Source organism: Prunus avium, chromosome 1 (assembly GCF_965620075.1).
Source record: "Prunus avium chromosome 1, drPruAviu1.hap1.1, whole genome shotgun sequence".
In the NCBI taxonomy this organism is placed as follows: Eukaryota; Viridiplantae; Streptophyta; class Magnoliopsida; order Rosales; family Rosaceae; genus Prunus; species Prunus avium.
Genome location: NC_142284.1, coordinates 51,383,999 through 51,403,276, shown reverse-complemented (window position 1 = coordinate 51,403,276; position 19,278 = coordinate 51,383,999). Strand labels below are relative to the sequence as shown.

Genomic DNA, 19,278 nt, shown 5'->3' with positions numbered 1-19,278 from the left:
TAAATGAATGAATTCACAACCTTTTCAAATATATATATGCACGACCACACACACACTCACAATATTAATCTACTAGAGGAAAATAAAACAATCGAGAGAGATTAAGGGGTTGTCAATGTCCTCAGCTGGAAGAGAGTCCATATAGTCAGCTAGAGCTTCTCCAACTGCAACTTCATCAATTTTGGAGCTGATCCTGTGAATGCGCGTCTCTGTTTCTCTGCTCCTCAAACAAGGTCTAAGCAGCCGGCTTGAATTGCTGTAATTTGAACTTGCTGCAGGCCTGAGATTGAACGCGTTAGGCTTTGAATGGCTTGATTCTTTTGGTGGGTTTGCCATGTTGAACCTTCTGCTTGGAGAAGGTGACCTCAAGATTCTACTTGGGTGAGAATATGCAGAGATCATAGGCGGTCTCTCTGGCTCTTTTCGGAAGCTCTTTTGTCTTGTTAATGGGGTTGGTGAACTTGACCTCATTCTCTTCTGAGGTGTAACAGACGCATTTGCGTTTTTCAGGTTTGGCTGCTTCTTCTTCACTGCTGCTGGCAAAAGCGGCTTCTGTGGCAGTGATGATGAGGAAAAGCTTGCTTCTTTGAGTGAATTAATCCGAACTACATGTGGGTTTTCCTTGTAACATGACCACAAGAACTCGTTGGAGAAAGACCGGTCGATTTTCGAACTCAAGACTGAAGAAGCACTTGACAGGGTTGAGGTTAGTGAGCTGCTGGTGTGGGAAGTGCTTGTGTTGGTGGTGCAAGTGAAGGAAGAAGCAGAGGAAGTGGAATTGGAAGGGGATGGAGGAGAGGGGGAGATTTTGTTTGAAGCAGAAATTGGAGGAGCAGCTAATCTAGATGGAGCTTGTGAGATTACCAGCTTGTCTTGGACATGATTGAGTTCATCTATCATGTGTCTTCTGGGTCTGCATTTGCTAATGCAAGAACCCATTTGCTAGAATTTGATTAAAATGAGGCTAGGAAATTAATGTGGAACATAGGAGTGACCAAATTTATATAGTGGTGATACTATTTTATTTGTGAAAACTGAGGAAAAAGGTGGGTGGGTGTATGAATGTGGCTTTTGCTTTTGTTCTTTTGCTTTTCAGATATTTGAATTTGGTTGCCGGGTATGAAATCCGTTGGGCAACGGTTACGAAGACGGTGGCTGGCTGCTTTCATGATTTCATCATGCCTCCCTAACTTTAGAGTGGAAATTGCAGACAATGTTTGGGAATTAATTCTTTGTTGCGCTTAGTTTGGGCATGCCCAAAATAATTTGTGGTCCAATTGGAAACCCAACTTCTTTTTTTGGTCTGGCATTAAGCTTACTCATCAGCCCCATTTTCTCTTCAGGTATGTTTTAGGCCCACTATGCAGGCAGCTACTGTATTTATCTGTTTGTTTAGAGCAAATCCACCCATGAAGGCTAAAGCAAGGGTTGTCACTATTCACGTGAATAGTGGCAGCCTTACTTTTTTTGGTTCCATCCCAAAAGGCTAGAGTAAGAGCAAATACTATTCACATGAGATATGAAGAGATGAATTTGTATAGAGTTTTTGGTGTGGGAAGTAAAGAATATGCCTAGGTATTTATTGAAAAAAATTCTGGAATTTTTGGTATTTTTTTTCAAATTTTTTTGGTTGCTGACATCATTATGACATCAGCATTGCATCATCTGCCCAGGCAACAGCTCGGGCTGAATTTGCCCGTGGGCGTGCCTGGGCTCGTGGGACCCAGCTCTTGCCAAGGCTGGCCTTGCGCGCTAGAGGCGTTTTGGGCTAGCCTGGGGGGCCTTTAGCCCGATTTGGTAGCAAGGCTGGACTTGCTCTTACTTCATTCAGATTTCGACCGCAGTCGTGTGTGGACACTGAGCATTCTCAGCTGTTGATGAATGTAATCAACACCATCAGAATCACACCATCAAAATTCCAAAAAAAGTTTCAACGCAATCAAGAAAATTGTCATTGGCAAACAAACTTGGACATAATATTACCAAACACAAACTCCAATAGTTTCCAAACAAACAAGTCATGAACGTTAATTACTGATACTAGCTACATCAATTCCGAAATTCCAAACTACACAGGATGATAATAATAAGGGGACTACATTAGGGTTTATTTCACATAAAGCTAGAGTTGAGAAATATTTACAGAGCAGAGCAGCACATGAAGATACATGATAAGCTTCAGTGCTTGATCATGGTGATTAGGAGGAAGACGTGGCAAAGGGTTTAACCATGTCAGAAACAATCTTCTTCATCACAGCTCCTCTAGGTGGCACAGGTGCCCTCACGCTAACCGGGACCTGGCTAGATCCGCCTCCACTAGATGAGCGTTTACTTGAGCCTCCCCCATCACTCATTGCTTGAGCTCAGCTTCAAGTCCCAGTAGGAGGATGGGCCAAGAAGATAGAAGCAAATGGAAATAATGCAGACAAAGCTGTTTTTCTCACACATTAAATATACACACAACCAGGGCCTAGGTCAGATGTTGCTTGGACATTATATGGAGCAATATTACAAAGCGGGCACGCTCTCAGCTTCTTACTGTGGAAATACCCATCAAGGCCACTGAATAATTATGCAACCACGTCACCCTGTGTACATCATCATGGTCGAAATCGGTGGGCTGGTTAAAATCTTATCTTCATCGATTCATAGGGACCACGGCGGATTTAATTAAGAAGCATTTATGTTGTTTTGTGGTTAATAATCGCACATGATTAACGGAATGTGGTCGGCTGGCTTGACCGATGTAGCCCTAGGAGGAAAGGGATTTCTTGACAGCGATTGTCACAAGGAACCGAAGCCCCAAAGACACCAAACTAACAACAAATTAGCCTGGCCCAACCAATTAAATCAGAAGTAGCATTCAAATAATTGAAGCCCAATTTTAAGCCCCGCCTTCAACTGCCATCTCGCTTTCGTTTTCTTTTTCTCCTCGTCACGTTCATTGCTAATTCACTCATATTATAACATGTAAGTTAATAACATCATCAAATCAAATGATAGTATTATAAGAGAAAAAAAATAATAGAAACATCACCAGACGGTTACGCCACCAAAAAAATCATGTCGATATGATGCAGGATTTGATTACCAGATTATGTCATGATTGGCAGCCATGACATCATCTGATTGATTTCCCTCTCAATTTTTCTTTTGAGAGAGGGAGGTGGCACCTGCTGTAAATTTACTGAATTTTATATAGAGTGAGGAGCAACATGGACCGTTGATCTATGTGACTTTTAAACGATAATGGGGATTGGGAAATTGGCTCAGGTATTGTCAGGGTTGTATCCCATGATACCTGTGTCGTAGAGCGCTAGAGGTTCATATACAATTTGACTGTCAACCTCTGAGAGAATAATTAATTTGAAAATGCAAAAGAACGGTTTTGGAATTTCCAAGATACTAAAGTGATTTTTTATTTATAATATTCTAAGTAACTCTACTATACGGGAGGGATATCGCACTTGGTTGTAACTTGTAAGAGAACCGGTACGTACATCTTGGTTAACTAGCCTAATTTACGTTGGTATACTTTGTTTGGTGTCAATAGATTTGATTTGATAAAAATAATATTATATGTTATTGTGGATTTACATAATCAGATTGTTTGGGAGTGTTTCGTTCTGAAGCGCTTATGTCATAAGCGCTTCTACAAAAAAGCAGTTTGTCATTTGGATGTTATATTTAAAAGTGCTTTTATACTACATAAAAACGTTTTTGATATTTTGTTGAGTGTTTGGCTAACACAATAAAAACACTTTTAAAAGTAGTTTTAAAAAAATTAAAGAAAATAAGCCTTTTTTATATTTACAGAAAATATCTCAATTTTTAGAAGAAAAGAAACTCCTTGAATAGAAATCTTCCGTTGGGTAATTCACAATTAAGATGTTGGTGTTGCAGTCTATTTGGGTTTCTGGTTGGGGATCACAAAAGGAACTGGATGAAGCCAAGTTGAATTTTGTTACTGTTGAGGTACCAAATTTGAATTTTCAATGGGATGCATATATCTTTGCCTAATCTTTCTAGGCTCAGTAACCTAATGGGCTGTCCTGTTTGGTTTTATTGATTCCATGCAGGGTGACCACGTGAGTTTCTTAAATGTCTATAAAGGATTTCTTCAGTTTGGTAAACCTTCTCAGTGGTGTCATAAGAACTTTGTAAACTACCAAGCCATGGTGTGTATCAGTAATTAGTTGGTTTGATAAATTTAACAGATGTGGAATAAAGTCAGAAAATAAAGAGCAAATCTCTTCAATATTGAGAGAAGCCATGAGAGAGATGGAATAGAAGCTTAAGGGTTTCCATGGGTGTTTTGCCATCTGATAGGTTTTGGCGTCTGTTGGGCTTTTCGCAGATGGTGTTTTGGTTTTAATAGGAGAGAAAAAGAGAGAGAGAAAATAAAAGAAAGAAAGGGTATTTTGGCATTTAAAAAAAATTAAATATGGGTATTTTCAACATTTTTAAAGTTTCATTAAAAAGAGCAAAATGCTTCTCGTGGTTTTGTCCTGCAACGCTTTTAAGAAGAAGCACATCTCAAGTGTTTCTTCTAAAACCACTCCGAGTGCTTTTGGATCTCACCCAAAGCGCTTATGCAATTTTTGCCAACACATCATTTTAAAAAGATAGAAAACGCTTTCACCCATATAGAAGAGCTTTTCGCTGCTTCAAGAGCACTCCCAAACGAGCCCTTATAAAACTCATGCAGGCTTTGAAAATATGAAACCCTTTTCCAAATTATATGTAATAATTTTTCTATTGAAAGGCTTTTCTAACGTTTGAAATTGTAGGTTTTCTGAGGTTATAGTTTTATAGCGTGAATTCTTCCTTAGGGTGACAGAAAAAGGAACTGAAAAAGCTCAAGGACGTTTTTTCGAAAAGGGTAACTCTTGGAAAGTGCTTAACACTTCCAAGATTCCAACTTTACCGATTACTTTTTACTTTGCTTTTGTCCTGTTACTGCCTCTGGGGTTCCCCTAATTAAAAAAATCTATAAAAAAAATTAAAATAAGAATCCTGAGGCCTTAACTATTGGGTGAAAAAATCAGCTGATGGAGAATGTTCATAATATCTAAGGTTTCGACAGAATCTTACAAATTTACAATCTCTCTCTCTCTCTCTTTCTCTAGTGAGTCTACTACATAAGAGAATAACTCTAGTTCTGGCCTTTTCTCCCAAACAAGTGAATAAATCTAGGCTTTCAAGAACCAAGTTGCAAAAGAAAACCATGCATTGGCTAGAATAGGCTAGATTGCCTAAAGCCTATGCTGAGGTCTTGAGTAACTCAAAAAGCTTCAAACTTTGCAGCATTTGGGGAACATTTCAAGGCTCCAAGAGCAAAAAACAGTCTTCTTCCCTCTTCTGGGTTTTTGCTAAAATGTCAATGCCATTAGATCAGCAACCTCCACCAGACTTTGTGCTGCAGCAAAATGCGAACCCTAACTCACCCCATGGCTCCATTGGTGCAGTGGTTGCTGTTCTTGTTGTGGTCCTAATCTTGGGTGTGGTTGCTGTTGTAATTGGGAGGCTCTGCTCTGGTAGGAGCATAATGGGATATGGCCATTATGATTTGGAGAGCTGGGCAGAGACAAAATGCTCATCCTGCATTGATGGAAAAATCAACCCACCACTTTCCAGGCCTAATGTGTCTTGCTCCTCTGTTTCAACTTCAGCTCCAGCCCAAACCCATCAAGGATCTGAGCTTCAGCAAGAAGAGCAATCTCCTCAAACCCCTCAACCTGCAAATCTTTGATGTTCTAGCTGTTGGGTTTTTTTGGATATGGTAGCAGTTGAAAACTCCTCTATCAGTTGTGTTTTGTTTGTTCATTGTTTTTACATTTGTGATGTTGGTATCATTGATTTTGCAGACTGAAATGCATTTTTGAGACTTCTCTTTGAATTTTGAATTGCCACTCCAAGTTTTTTGTTTAATTGAAAAGAAAAAAAATAGATTGTTTTAGCTAGAAACTGCTGTCAGGCAGCTGTTTTACTGTACTTTTTTTAGATTCAATTGCAAGCAAACAACATTGCTCACAGCTTCAAAATCAACCCACCAGCTATGAGCATTAATGAAAGTTTGTGGGGACCCAATGAAGGTGAGTAGTATAACTGGTTCAATTATGATTGCAGAAGCAACAAAATCATATTCTTTTTCAGGGTTGATAATGATGGGTACTGGTCCTTTTGAGTTTTTGGTCATTTCCCACCAATTCAGTAAACAATCTGCCATCTGCTAGCTGCTGAAGTTATTGTGCTCTAAATGTAACACATTCACCTCTTAAAGATACCTTCTTTTCTTCACTTTCAGGTTTCATGTGATGATTTCTCTGTTTTTTAAAACTCAAATTTGCCTTCTTTTTATTGCAATGCCTTGAAATCAAGATCTTCAAACAACACCTTATCGGAGGAGATCAATGGTTAAGGCAAATTGGTTAGTTGTTGAATCAAATTGGTTAATACGGCCCTCACTATAGAATGACTCATGGTTAAGGTTAAGGTTGGGCTATGACTTTTAGGTCCATTGAGCTAGAACTAGGCAGCCCATTGAGCCCATTTGTCATCATGGGCTTCCCACCCCTTTTCCCAAATTTTCTCAGTAACCAAACAGACTCCACCATCATCTTGAAAATGGTAACTCACCAAGCTTTCGCACAATGCAATCAGCAAGTAATTCCCAAAAACACATAAAAATCAAACCCAAAAATTTTCAAAAAGTATGTCAAACTTTGGGTGAAGCGCATTGCCGATATAATTTTCCACGAGCCTGCAAACTGAGACAATTTCAAAATAAAATAAAAATGCCGGTGGTTGACCGTTTCGTGTGATAACAAACCCACAATTACATTCCGTTGCCTTGGCTGACTTTTTAAACTGCTAATGCGCTACTAATCATATCAACTGCATCAAATTCTTGTTCTAAGTGGATAATGACCAAATTCACGATGACGAGAACAATTTGTCAGCCGATAATTTTACCCTTTTACCCTCCCGTTTTCTGGTCATGCCCTCACACAAATTACAATCCCAGCTGCAAAATTTGAAGTATGGCAATTCAGTAATTACCAAGGCCTCACATTTTCACCAACCAAAGAGAAAGAGGCAATTCTGGTCACATTTTTTTGCCCTATATAAACCCCATGAGCCCTCATGCTTTCTCATCACCTTCTCATATTCAAGTTTTCAATATCTTAGCACATTATTGAAGGAGCAATATACTTTGAGATACAAACAGCTAGCATGGCTTTGAGTTATAATGCACGAGGGTTCCTTCTGCTTCTAGCTGCTGCTTCTCTACTGGCAGCAAGCGAGGCCAGAACCCTCGTCGTTGGAGGCTCTGAAGGCTGGCGTTATGGCTTCAACTACACCGATTGGGCTTTCCAAAACAGCCCCTTCTACATAAAGGACCAATTGGGTAAGCACCCCCGTGTTTTTTTTTTAAAATTTATACAAACGAAACTATATTAGGAGAAAGAGGATTTGAACACAGGACTCGGAGGCATGAGTAACTGTTCTAAACCCTCCCTGCCCTAGTACGTGCATGAAATCATATAATGCATGTGAAATTATTCAAACTTTGTTTTATGTGATCTGATTTTGCAGTGTTCAAGTATGAGAACGACTCTGGTTACAGCGTGCACCAGCTCCCAAACCTGTGGAGCTACATAAAGTGCGATTTCAGCAAAGCCAAGCTGTTGGCAAGTGAGACGCAGGGAACTGGTGAGGGCTTCAAGGTTGAGCTGACTGAGTGGAGGCCATCTTACTTTGCCAGTGGTGGGAAGGATGGCAAGAACTGCAAGGATGGGCTCATGAAGTTGTTTTCGGTCCCACTGCCACGTTGGAATTAATCGCACTTTTTTTTTCCAAACTGCTCTATTTTGGGGCTATATATACACACATATACACTCACACCAGATTGATTATGGAGTTGAATAATTCTGGAGGGTTATTAGTGAAAATAAGGGTGAAGGGTTTCCTTCTTGATTTCCCATGTTACACTGTACAAGTGGGGAAAAAGTGTTTGAATAATTTGTCTCTGTTTCTTGATTTTCATGTTCACAATAAAGATTATTTTGTTTGAACTTTCTTTTACATTAATTCCAGAAATTAAACCAAAAAAATAAGATTAGGCTTCATAAATACAAAGGAAAATGCTCAATCTATTATGTTTATGTATCTTGCCGATTCTTATATGAATTTGTAACTCAAATTAACAAGTCATAAAACGCAAGCGCTTGATTAATCGAAGATGCCTCTGCTGTATGTGTTGGAAGAACGTACTCACATAACAGTGCATGATTGGCTTACCATGACCGTGGACGTTCCCATTGCACGAAAGTTCTTCTCCAGTGTTGGGTCTTACTCCAGCATTATAGTCTACATAGAACTGGGCTATATTATACTGAAAACCCAAGATTTGGCTAGGGCTATTATTGGTCTATGGGCCTTTGACAACCCAGAATATTTGTCGTGGTCACATGTCGCTCATTATGATTTCCGATTTTCTACGATGGGGTTTTGGCAGATTTAAAACATGCTTTTCATGCATGCATGAATCAACTACACAAATCCAAAAGTGCTTCTGTAGAAGTGGGGCACAACTTTGAGTTTCCAACCACGCCAAAACAAGGTGCCGCTATGTCGTACGCTTTTTCCTCCAGTGGCAGAAAAGTGATTCCAAAAGTCTCGTTTTCCATGAAGAGAGATACAAGTCAGTGGTGGCCTTTTAAATTGCTTTCAATCAGACTTTGAACTTGTTTTCATTCAGATACAGGGGGACGAATTGCACTTTGATTCTAGACTAAATGCATAGCAATACGTTCTTGAAGAAAAAGCAAAAACAATAGTCCGCTTTTGTAAGGACCTGAGTTAAATCAAAATTCATACAAATTTTTCATACCCAACTTCTTTTTTCTTATACAATTGATATTGATGGAGGGGAATTTGAACACATAATCTCTAGTACATGCATATATAACTGCTCCTAAACACTTGAGTTACACGCCCTTACACACGCAACTTTTTTTAAAGATGTAACGAAATTTTAGCCGGACTAGTGTTGAGCAACATAATTTGTTCCCTTTTTTTGGTTGAGTAGTTATGTCGTTTTCTTTCGTTGGTACTGTCTATAATTATACGTTCTTATCCCAATTGTCTAATATGGATATAATTATATTCCCTGGGCAGCTGGGATCCAGAATCCCAAGTACTTCTAGTAGGTGCCAATTACCAAAAAAAGTTATATTATGTTAACGAGTATTCCCTAAGGGAGTTGATTTCCCCACTCTTCTTTTCTCCACTTACACTTCCTTTTGCTTTTTAATCAATTTTGTTTTTTTTTTTTTCATATTCTACCCTTACCCTACATTAATTTATTTTTTACTTCACTTTTATATATTTTTTTTTCTTTATTCTTAATTTTCCAACTTACACTCCGTTTTTAGTATTAAAGGGAAAAAAAAACTTAATTTATTATTCAATTAAAGGAAAAAATATATTGAAAATGGAGTGCAAGTTGGAAAATTAAGTATAAATAAAAAGAACTAATATAAAAGTGAAGTAAAAAGAAATTAATGTAGAATAACGGTAGAATGTGAAAGAGAAAGAACAAAATTAATTAAAAAGTATTAAAAATCAAAAGGAAGTGGAGAAATCAGATCTCTTAACCTAATTATAACTAAATTCCAATCACAATAATTTAGTTATAGCCCCCAGTTTTAATTTGCACCGTCACAAATTCAGAAAAGCAAGCAAGCATATTTAGGAGAGAATTTTATATTTGGCCAAAAGCAAAACTTGGAAAAATAAGCATCCAACTAAGCCCACTAATTAAATACTTAACAGCTTAAACATCATCCCCCTTTTCTTGTCTTTTCGAATCTCATCAAATTCCATACTAACTTCCACTTGTTCGTTGGTGACAGGCTGTAACGCTCAGTTTATAGTAGAATTTCCCCAACTTGAAAAACTTTATACCAAATAAAACTGTATACAAACGATACGAGAGAAGGAGGAGAGGAGATTCGAACATAAGATGTCGGGTGCAATGATAACGGCAGTTAACTGCTACAAACCCATTGCAAAGCTTCTTAGTTTATAGGCACTCGAAAAATCTTACATTTGCCTTACGAGAGCTAATTGAAAACCACATATATTAACAGGACATTAATAGAAATTAAGAACATTGATTAATAATCAACGAAGCCCAGAAGGCTCAGAAAATGTTGTTGACACGTAATCTCGAACCTCCTTAGCTATAACATCCCTCATGGCATCCCAAAACCCCGACGGCAAACTCTCACTCCTTTGCTGCGCCGACACCATAGCGGCCCCGCCAATCCCCGGCGGCGCCAAAGTCAACTCGGTCAACGGGTCAAACTCCACCGACCCATTAACCAAAGTTCCAGAAACCGAACTCGTGCTCATCCCTTCATTATTAGCTACATTGCCGCCACCGCCAACAAAATGAACGCCGTCCATTTGGTGATGATGGTGATGTTCTCCTCCTACCCTTCTCTTCAACGTCGAGTTCCAGTGGTTTTTCACGGCGTTGTCGGTTCGACCGGGGAGCAACCGGGCAATGGTGGCCCACCGGTTCCCGAATCGGGCATGGGCAGCCAAAATGGTCTCGTCCTCAGCCTGCGAAAAGGGTCGGTGCTCGACGTTCGGGCTCAGCTGATTGCACCATCTGAGCCTGCAAGACTTACCCGACCGACCCTTTATGTACCGGCTTATCAAGGACCAGTTTCTGGGTCCGTAGCGCTCGACGAGCCGGGTCAAGACCCGGTCCTCTTCCGCGCTCCACGGACCCTTGATGCGTTCCGGCTTGTTGGGATTTCTGGGAAGAGAAGACTCTGAAGAGGAAGTGTCGGAAGAGGAAGTGGAAGACGAGCACCTGTTCATTGCTTCCATTGAAACAGTGTTGGTTGGTTTTGTGAGGTGAGTGAGATGAGTGAGTGGTGTTTGTGAAAATGCGCCAGAGAGAGAGGAAGTTAAGGAGAGAATGAGAGGAAGGATGGGTTTGGGTGTTGAGTTATATATGGGAAGAGGTGCATGCATTTGCTGTTTTGATTGGATGCCCAATCCGATGGGTTTGAGCCTTTTTTTAGAGAGAAAGGGTACTTCCACGAAACTGGCTTTTGTAAAGTGGGTAAGGCTACTACTAACTAGAACTGAGTGCGCGTAGATGCGCACCCCTTATTCTCACAATTTTTTCCTTTTTTTTTTTTTTCTCTTTCTGTGAGCAAATTTGTCCCGGTCTAATTGTTGCCTTGTCTCGACCTTCTGGGTTTTGCCCTATTGACTATTCTGGCCTTCCTCCAACATATTTAGATTAGATGAGTTGTCATGTCTTTCTTGGTGTAAATTTGTGACAGATTGTTCATATCACGTTACAATGTTGAAAAAAATTATACTAAGTGATAAGAATTAGTGGTTTTTCTTTCATTTCTTGAATATTGATGCGTGATATGACTGCTCAACACAACTTTTTTTCCCGTTTTACCCTAAAAACATTTTTCTTATGTTTTCAGTAGTCCTACTTGCACTTATGGTTATTGGATAGAGTCCACTCATATTTGTCCAAGTTCGATCTATCTTCTAGAACGTAAACGATTTAAAATAAGCTCCTAGTTAAATCTAGACCTACATATTTAACCTAATAAATCGTTGTCAAACATAATTAGAATGGAATTGAGTTACTTGATTAATATCAACCATGTTTGATTGGGATATGTTTTGACTCTTGTTTCCTAGTGTTGTTTTCATAACGAATCATGACGGTTTTACACCCAAACTGTTTAAGAACAACATTATGTGTTTAAGGGTAGGGCATATAGTTAATTTACAAAGAAGTTGAGGCATTGCAATTGGAGAGTGGCAAAAACGGTAAATCACTACATAGGAGGAGCCAAAGAAATCTCAAGGGGCAGGGACTGGGAGGAGAAAAAAAAAAAAAAAGTAATTAAATCATTCTCGTACTGGGGACAAGAGGGAGAGAAGTTATAAATTAGGGAGCGTTTAACACATGACAGGAATTGCAGAGCTGTTTAACACACAACACAAAACGTTTAAAAATGGCAAGTGGGCCCATTCCCTTTTGACCACTTTAGCCACACACTCTTCCCAATTACAGCTGTAAGTCCCTGCCCTTATACTTATAGCCTTGGGGTCACTGAAATTAACGGCTCCTGATCGACCGTCTCAAAAAGCAAAACCCTGATAAAAAGAAGGGCCTCCTTGAAATTTAAAAATAGAGTTTTAAAGCAGTGTGAGGATGACTTCAACGTCTTCCACGTAGGAAGGCCCCACTCCCAGGCTGTAAGAATCTCACGTGATTCTAGTTGAATCCCTTTGACTTTTTAGGCTCATCCAAGAAACAAAAAAGCCACTTTCCCCGTACTCATCTTCCTAGAGCGTCACCCTCACTTTACCCCCATATTTGATCCCATCAAAAAAGGAAAAAAATTAAAATTTACCCCCCACATTTTTAGTTATTTTGTTTTAGTGCATGATGCGTGTTACGGATAAATAGTGTTGATCAAATGAATGTTCAACAATCACATTATATATTTGCCCGCAATTCTTATCTTGCATTGCTTGATTTTCTATTCTTTTTAAGTTTCGTTAAGATCGATAATTACCTACACTAACCCCATTATGCACTAGCGATTGAAGGACTAATTTGTCAATACTCTACTTTATTAGGATGAGCTTCAATTTACTTGGAAATGACAAACTTTTTTGTGTTTCACATAGTATGATCTAATGTACTTTTGGTTCAATGCTATGCACCATATTCTAGATAAACCCTTTCAACCACATCCCAATGAAATTGTGATAAAAATTATTCAAATATTTATTTGGCAAGACATACAAATATCTCTTTTGGAGCTTAATTTTGTTACAAGATAAACAGGCTTTGCTGGCAAAAGAGAACAAATTTAAGAAGCAATATTTTAATCTTAGATGAAATCATGAAAGGGAACCTAATTCATGAACAAGTAGATCATATCTTTTAATTGTTTTTAAAGATTGGATTTTGTCCCTAGGAATTGTTTTATAGGGGGAACATAAAAACGCTACGTACACCACCCCACCACCGTACATGTGATATTATTATTATTAATTTTTTTTTTTATAGCAGCCGTACATGTGTAATTTAGTAATAGCAAATTGTGGCTTCAAGACTGAGAACCACGCGCTGACCAGCTCGGTTGCAAGAGCTCCCGCAATCTGAACACAAGCGCTGTGATGATTGCATCCTAGCCGCCCACGTGGCACTATTTATGGATTTTTTGGATGGGTGTAACTTTTGGCGAGAAGCAGTTGGGCAGTTGATACTACAGCTGGCACCAAATCCTTACCCCACAGTCACCGACTTGTTTCAGAATTTTCAAACCCAAAATAACTGTGTACTAATGTTTTAAAATATAAAAAAGGTTAATGGCACTAGCACTTATCTCAGCTTGTATTTCTATTAACTGAAGCTGTGTGCCTGAGCGGACTCGAACTTTAGTGTAAAGGGGCGAGCTTACTGCTCTGATTAATTGTTTAAATCACGTCGCATAATTGTCCTTATTAGTAATTCTAGTGTCGGCAAATTCGTTCACCAAACAATTTGTTGATATACTTGTAAATTATTATTATTTAAATATCCAGAAATTAAAAAGGTTAAATAATGTTTCTCATAATTTGGTGAACAAAAGACAGTGAGTAAATTTGGTAGCCCTCCGAGCAATACTCATTTATAAATTTTACATTTACTGTTCCAAACAAATTGTTAAGGGAAAATAGTTAAAATTGTGTACGGTCGGTTGTAGGCTGCTGCAGGGTGGGCCGTGAATTTAGACCAGTTTTTATTTGGTAGATATTTTTCTGCGATGAGAGAAATTTGGGCCAGTTGTCCTGGTTACTATCAGGTGGGTCCCATGGTGTCCCCTTCCAACCCAATTGCCGGTTAGTGTTGGTCCTACAAATAAGGTCTAGCCCAATACCGCGTGATGATTGGTACCTTGTCCTTCTCGTCTTGGTCAACAGTTTGGTTAAGATAGTTGTTGATATTCTCCTTGTTTTTCTTCTTCTTGCCTTTTGTTTGTTTTTCCTCTCATCTTCTATATATGATTTTATTAAGAAAGGTTTGTTCCCTGAGTAATTCAGCTTAATTCTCGTTTCATTGGTTCCACAACATCCTTTCATTTATAAAACGTAGGAATATAATCAATTGAGTTCATACACATATATAAATTTATTTGGACTTTAACTTTGAAGTAATCTGATAAGTTATGACAAACTGACCGAATTCACATTTTACGTCTAAATCACATTTTAGGTCATTAACATGTGGGTTGAAACTCATCTCTTTAATGCTAGCTTGGAGTTCATGCATCTTATACTCTTACTATTCTTTTTTCTATATGACCTTGGGTCTATGAGTGACATGACAAGTGATGCTATGAAAGCCTTATTTTCTTCATGTTAAATGAATTTCACTTGTCAAAACACATTCATACTCGAATTCCTAAACTACTAGCTTTTCTTTCTTTCTTTCTCTCTCTCATGATTTTTCATTTCCCCCCAACTCAAAATCACACAAGATCTGAAAATCTCCTTGGTTCCAAGGGATCTCTCCTTGGAATCACCCCATTCGGTTAATAATTTGGGCCTCTCCCCCACCCCCCTTCCGGTTATGTTGTGGAGAGGTTTTCCCTCCCCAACTTTTGTTGGGTTTTGTCTAATCCTTGCTTTTGCAAGGTTTTGTTTCATCCTTATTTCTCTAGGGTTCATGTTCCAGCCTTTTGGGGCTGGTTTTTGGAATATCTTGATAGATCTGCTGCTTTTGGGTCATTCTCATCTGTAACTCCATGTTAACTGGGATTCATGATGTATATATTGTCTTGTAATACTTGTGCATATTTGGTTATATTTTTCACAGTTTATGTATTGCAAGAACCTCTATTTGGGACTGTGTTCTTATTGATATATTATGGGTTTTTGTTTGGATTTCAATTGAATCTCTACTTTTTCACAAAAAAAAGAAAACACACACACATTCTCAATGGAAAAACTTTGAACTCTCTTTTGTGCTACATGGAGTCCCATAGAACCGCATACTTAACCTTTTTCTTCTAGAAAGAGAAAAAGAATAGTCCTACCATTTGTCTACATGGTTATGACTAGTAATGATATTTTCCCACAGTAACCTTCAAAGATCAAATCCAACAAGTAAATACAAAACTACAAGTCGTTTTATATGCACATAAGTCACATAGGCATTTACTGAATATGCAAGCTGTCGACAGATTGGCTCAAATTAAAATACAGAGACTACTCAGACAAGAGAAGATATCTAACTAGATTCTGTTGTTTTACCAACCTACCCCAATTCTATCCAATAAGGATAAGCTTGCAATCTATGTAATTTCATTTTGGGTCAGGTTTTGCTGGACAACTCTGTTTGACCATCTTTCATTTAACATATTCAAACTAAAATATACCTCCATCTCTCTCTCTCTCTCTCTCTCTCTCTCTGTCTATGAATCTGTCTATACAAGATGAGAATGAAGCTATTCTGGAAGCTTGAGGGTTTGTGGGTTTGTACTTTGTGCAACGCCGAAGCCCATTCCTGTCCTCGTTACTCACTTTGGGCTTATAGGTCTTAAGGTTCAAGAAAATAAAAAAGACGCCTTTGTTCCGACACCCTTGTGGTGCCATTCCATATTGTATTTCAACGATCCGATTCATCTATATTTTTGATATTCTTTCAAAAATCATCATTACAAAAAAAATAAAAAAAAGATTTGAATTTGAAATCATTTGATCACTTAATCAATGGTTGTCATTTTTATGTTTTGTTGAGGCACCGTTACGCCTATTTTGTTGGTCACAATTAAATGTCTTAAGTGATTGTAAAAATAATTTATGAATGAAGACTTTAAAAATAAACAATTTTAATCGTTGAAGTAAAATGTGTGGTGGACCACAATGTGTCCTTCAAATCAAATAACATTATGGGATTATTTGAGGAAATTTTTTCTTTTCCAATTTTCTTTAGTTTTATCTTGGAAAGGGAGTTGGGTCAGAAAACATTAATTTTACAGGTACAAGCCTAAACCGGGCTAGCTAGTGTGGTCCAAACACTTTCCAGCCCATTAATGATTCTTCCAGCCCGTTAATAATTCTTTCATGAGAGATTTTCATGGAATCATCAATCAAGACATTTCCTTGATACCAATAATTGATGAGATTTCAGATACATTTTTGTTTTCTGCTGCGATTTGTGTACAATTTTCACCGTAATCAAATCTATTTCCTAATTGTTGCCCAAATAGCAATTTTTGTTCTTCCCTTAATTTGCTTCCTTTTTTGCCTGAAGTCAGAAATTATATTGGGCATGGGAAAATCCAATTTCATGGTATCAGAGGGAACCTAAGAAACTGGCTTTGGCATATTGGATATAACATTTCCATGATTTCAAACATCTGAAAACCTTCGTTTACATAACTTTAATATAACCTGGATTAAGGAAAATGGAAATCAAGTTTGTGCTGGCTAGTGAGCTCTTACAAAGAAAATACTTAATTCTGGCCCTGCAGCCCCATCTGGATTGATCATGTACAAAGCCTCAGAGTCCTTTGATCCAACAACCCTCTCAAATCTTGCCCTTATGTAGGTCAATTCTCCATCTGAAGCATATTCTTTTTCGGACGGGCTTGGAAGCACCCCTGCCCCCATTGAAACACCCCTCAAAGTCTGCATAACATGAAGTTCATCCTCTGACATTTGCTTCCTCCGAATCGAATACCCCACCTTTCTTCCATTACAATACACAGCCCAAACGAACTCCTCCAGCAGCTTCTTCTTGTTCGTCTTGGTCTCGCTCTCCAGCGCGATTCGGACTATATCCGATGCCATTTCCTTGTGGAACACACTACTGTGCATTGGCAGCTCTATCACAAAGAGTGGCATGCAATGAGGGTCTTCTTGTATGGCCAGGCTTACCCTGCCTTTTCGATACCCGAAAATTGTACCTGTGGTGGCATTGTCCTTAAGTAAAGGCTTTCGGGGTCTTCCCAACAAAGCCACCATTTTGCAGCCTGATGTTAACATGGGGAAGAGTTTGAACATCTTGAGAAGGCCTCCGGATGAGGACTTTGATGAACGTTTTTCGCCCGGTGTGTGACTATGCCGGAGAAAATTCAATATAGCCGAGTTCTCCATGTGGTAGAAGGGGCTAGAGTGCACAGACGGCATTGCAGGATTTTGGTTGATGTATGAATTCAAGAAATACAAGAAGGGTATGTTAGATAAGAGTATCTCAAAGTGTACGCGAATTGGGGATATATATAGAGGGGAAGGTAGAAACTTAGTTTGGTTGGCCACTTGGGTGTGTTTGTGTTGTGTCATTGGAATCTTTGAAGTGGGAAAGGAAATAGAGACCCTTCATTTTTTTTTCTTCAAGTTGGTTAGGAGAGAAAGGAAACCTAATGGGACTAAAAGATTGATGTGACAAAGTTTCGTGATGAAAAAGGGAAGGGGGTTGAATGTGATAAGATAAGGGAGGGCGGACCACAAACAGAATGTGGGCAAGGGCCAGGGGGGGAAGAAAATAAAACCACCAAAAAAGATACATGAAAAAAGGACTGTGTCAATGTTGGTTTGGCATGTGCTTCTCTGATCATCTCGTAGAGCATCAATATCAGCTGCTTTATGCTTTTCCAAACCCCATCCTAAGTGCTCAATAATTATTGAGGTGCAGCTCATCTTTCCCCTCAAAACAGTTCTTCTGTTTATCAATGGAATTTGCTTTCTTTCATTTTTTCTTCATCTCTTGTTAGTGACTATCTCTTTCTGTGTTTCCTTTTAGTTCCTCTCAGACATGGTCTTATCAGAAAGCCATGTTAGGCAGCAAAAGCTAGTGATTGAAGTAATTGGCTTGTAAGCCTTGTATCCAAAGTGCTTTTTCTAGTTTCTGGTTTTTTTTTTTTTTTGTGTTCAGCAAGGCATCCCTTGCTCATTTTGAGTTCAAACTGCTGCCAGTGTTATGTGTAGCAGAATTATAAATTTGTTCTCAGAACAAAAACAACAAAAGCAAAAATTAAAATCACTCAATTTTACTAGCAAACAAGTCCAAGTAGGAGGCCACTGCCACTGTCCAAGACCTAGATGGGGCTCCTTTGTCATGATCAATTATAAAGAGTCTGTACTGTCAGCATCACCATAAAACCATGATCATTGACAAATATTAAACAGCATCTCTTGTGTTATTTGGTGCCCACAATCTCTGAATTAAAGTTATAGGCCTTTTTATTCATATATATATATTTTTGGTTAATCAGTGCTTGTAACCAGTATTAACCAAAATTAGAAAGGAAGATTACAGAGAGAAGGGACAATGCTACTCTTTAATCAGTATGCAGGCAATCGCCTAATCATACATCTGCTGGCTACTTTTTTATTTTTATTTATTTTTTATATCAGATAAGAATTCATGATGAGATAATACAGTTCAAATTAAAAATTCAGTGGTGAAAACTCATTGAAAATAATTGGTTTTAATTCCATGATTGTAGCCATTTTCTTTTTGGGAAATGACCCACTAGCTGAGCAAACATCTACCACATGTATGGTTGGAGGAGAGAGAAAGCTATGGTCATTTTAAGCAAAACATTTTGGGGTTTGGATGCAAGACCAAGTTACCTGCAGCAAAGGTGGGTTCCATATGAACATATATGAATTTGCCAAAAGAGTTTAGCTTGCCTTGATGCAACATAAAGTTACAACCAAAACCATCACCTGACCACTTACAACAGTGTTTAAAAACCAATAATATAGATTTGATTGATTTGAAGCGTAAATATACAAAGTATTGCTGCTCTCTTGTCAAAACAAATGCTTATGTTATCAGACTGTGAATCTAAACCACACGTTGAAGAAAGTGTTAAAACTACACTTGTCTTATTAACCGACAATCTAACAAAACAACATTTTCATATATTGCGCGTATACATCAATTAATAACTTCAAATTTTGGTTGATTGATAATTAGGGATGGTGTTTTCTGCAAATCTAAAATAGATTAGATAATTGTTGGAAAACTCATCCACCTATCATTTCATTCATTAGAATTATTGTACTTACGATGGGACGGTCAGATGCGCTAACTCCTTCTGGTAATTCTATGTCACAAGATGTAGTTTTGGTTCGCAACTTTATGTCGATAAAAGCACAGTTTTAGAAGAAAAGTTTGCTTTAAATGTTTGATGTTAAGAGATTAGACAATGT

General features: G+C 38.3%; 5 protein-coding genes across 5 annotated transcripts; 2 read left to right on the top strand and 3 right to left on the bottom strand.

Moving 5' to 3' along the window:
* LOC110761147 (uncharacterized) lies at positions 1–2,559 on the bottom strand. Its single transcript, XM_021963548.2, has one exon. It carries the CDS (start codon positions 937–939, stop codon positions 73–75), a length of 867 nt encoding a protein of 288 aa, XP_021819240.1. The 5' UTR covers positions 940–2,559; the 3' UTR covers positions 1–72.
* Positions 2,560–5,102: 2,543 nt separating this feature from the next.
* Positions 5,103–5,899, top strand: LOC110761282 (uncharacterized). The gene has a single exon (XM_021963728.2). The coding sequence runs from the start codon at positions 5,378–5,380 to the stop codon at positions 5,750–5,752; it is 375 nt and encodes a 124-aa protein (XP_021819420.1). The 5' UTR covers positions 5,103–5,377; the 3' UTR covers positions 5,753–5,899.
* A 1,275-nt stretch (positions 5,900–7,174) lies between these two features.
* On the top strand, positions 7,175–8,078 carry LOC110761311 (early nodulin-55-2-like). The gene is made up of 2 exons (XM_021963759.2): positions 7,175–7,411; positions 7,600–8,078. Exons 1-2 carry the CDS (start codon positions 7,237–7,239, stop codon positions 7,842–7,844), a joined length of 420 nt encoding a protein of 139 aa, XP_021819451.1. The 5' UTR covers positions 7,175–7,236; the 3' UTR covers positions 7,845–8,078.
* Positions 8,079–9,944: 1,866 nt separating this feature from the next.
* LOC110761258 (uncharacterized) lies at positions 9,945–11,169 on the bottom strand. The gene has a single exon (XM_021963696.2). The coding sequence runs from the start codon at positions 11,053–11,055 to the stop codon at positions 10,192–10,194; it is 864 nt and encodes a 287-aa protein (XP_021819388.1). The 5' UTR covers positions 11,056–11,169; the 3' UTR covers positions 9,945–10,191.
* Positions 11,170–16,423: 5,254 nt separating this feature from the next.
* Positions 16,424–17,449, bottom strand: LOC110761257 (MIZU-KUSSEI-like protein (Protein of unknown function, DUF617)). The gene has a single exon (XM_021963695.2). It carries the CDS (start codon positions 17,398–17,400, stop codon positions 16,546–16,548), a length of 855 nt encoding a protein of 284 aa, XP_021819387.1. The 5' UTR covers positions 17,401–17,449; the 3' UTR covers positions 16,424–16,545.
* Positions 17,450–19,278: the final 1,829 nt, after the last annotated feature.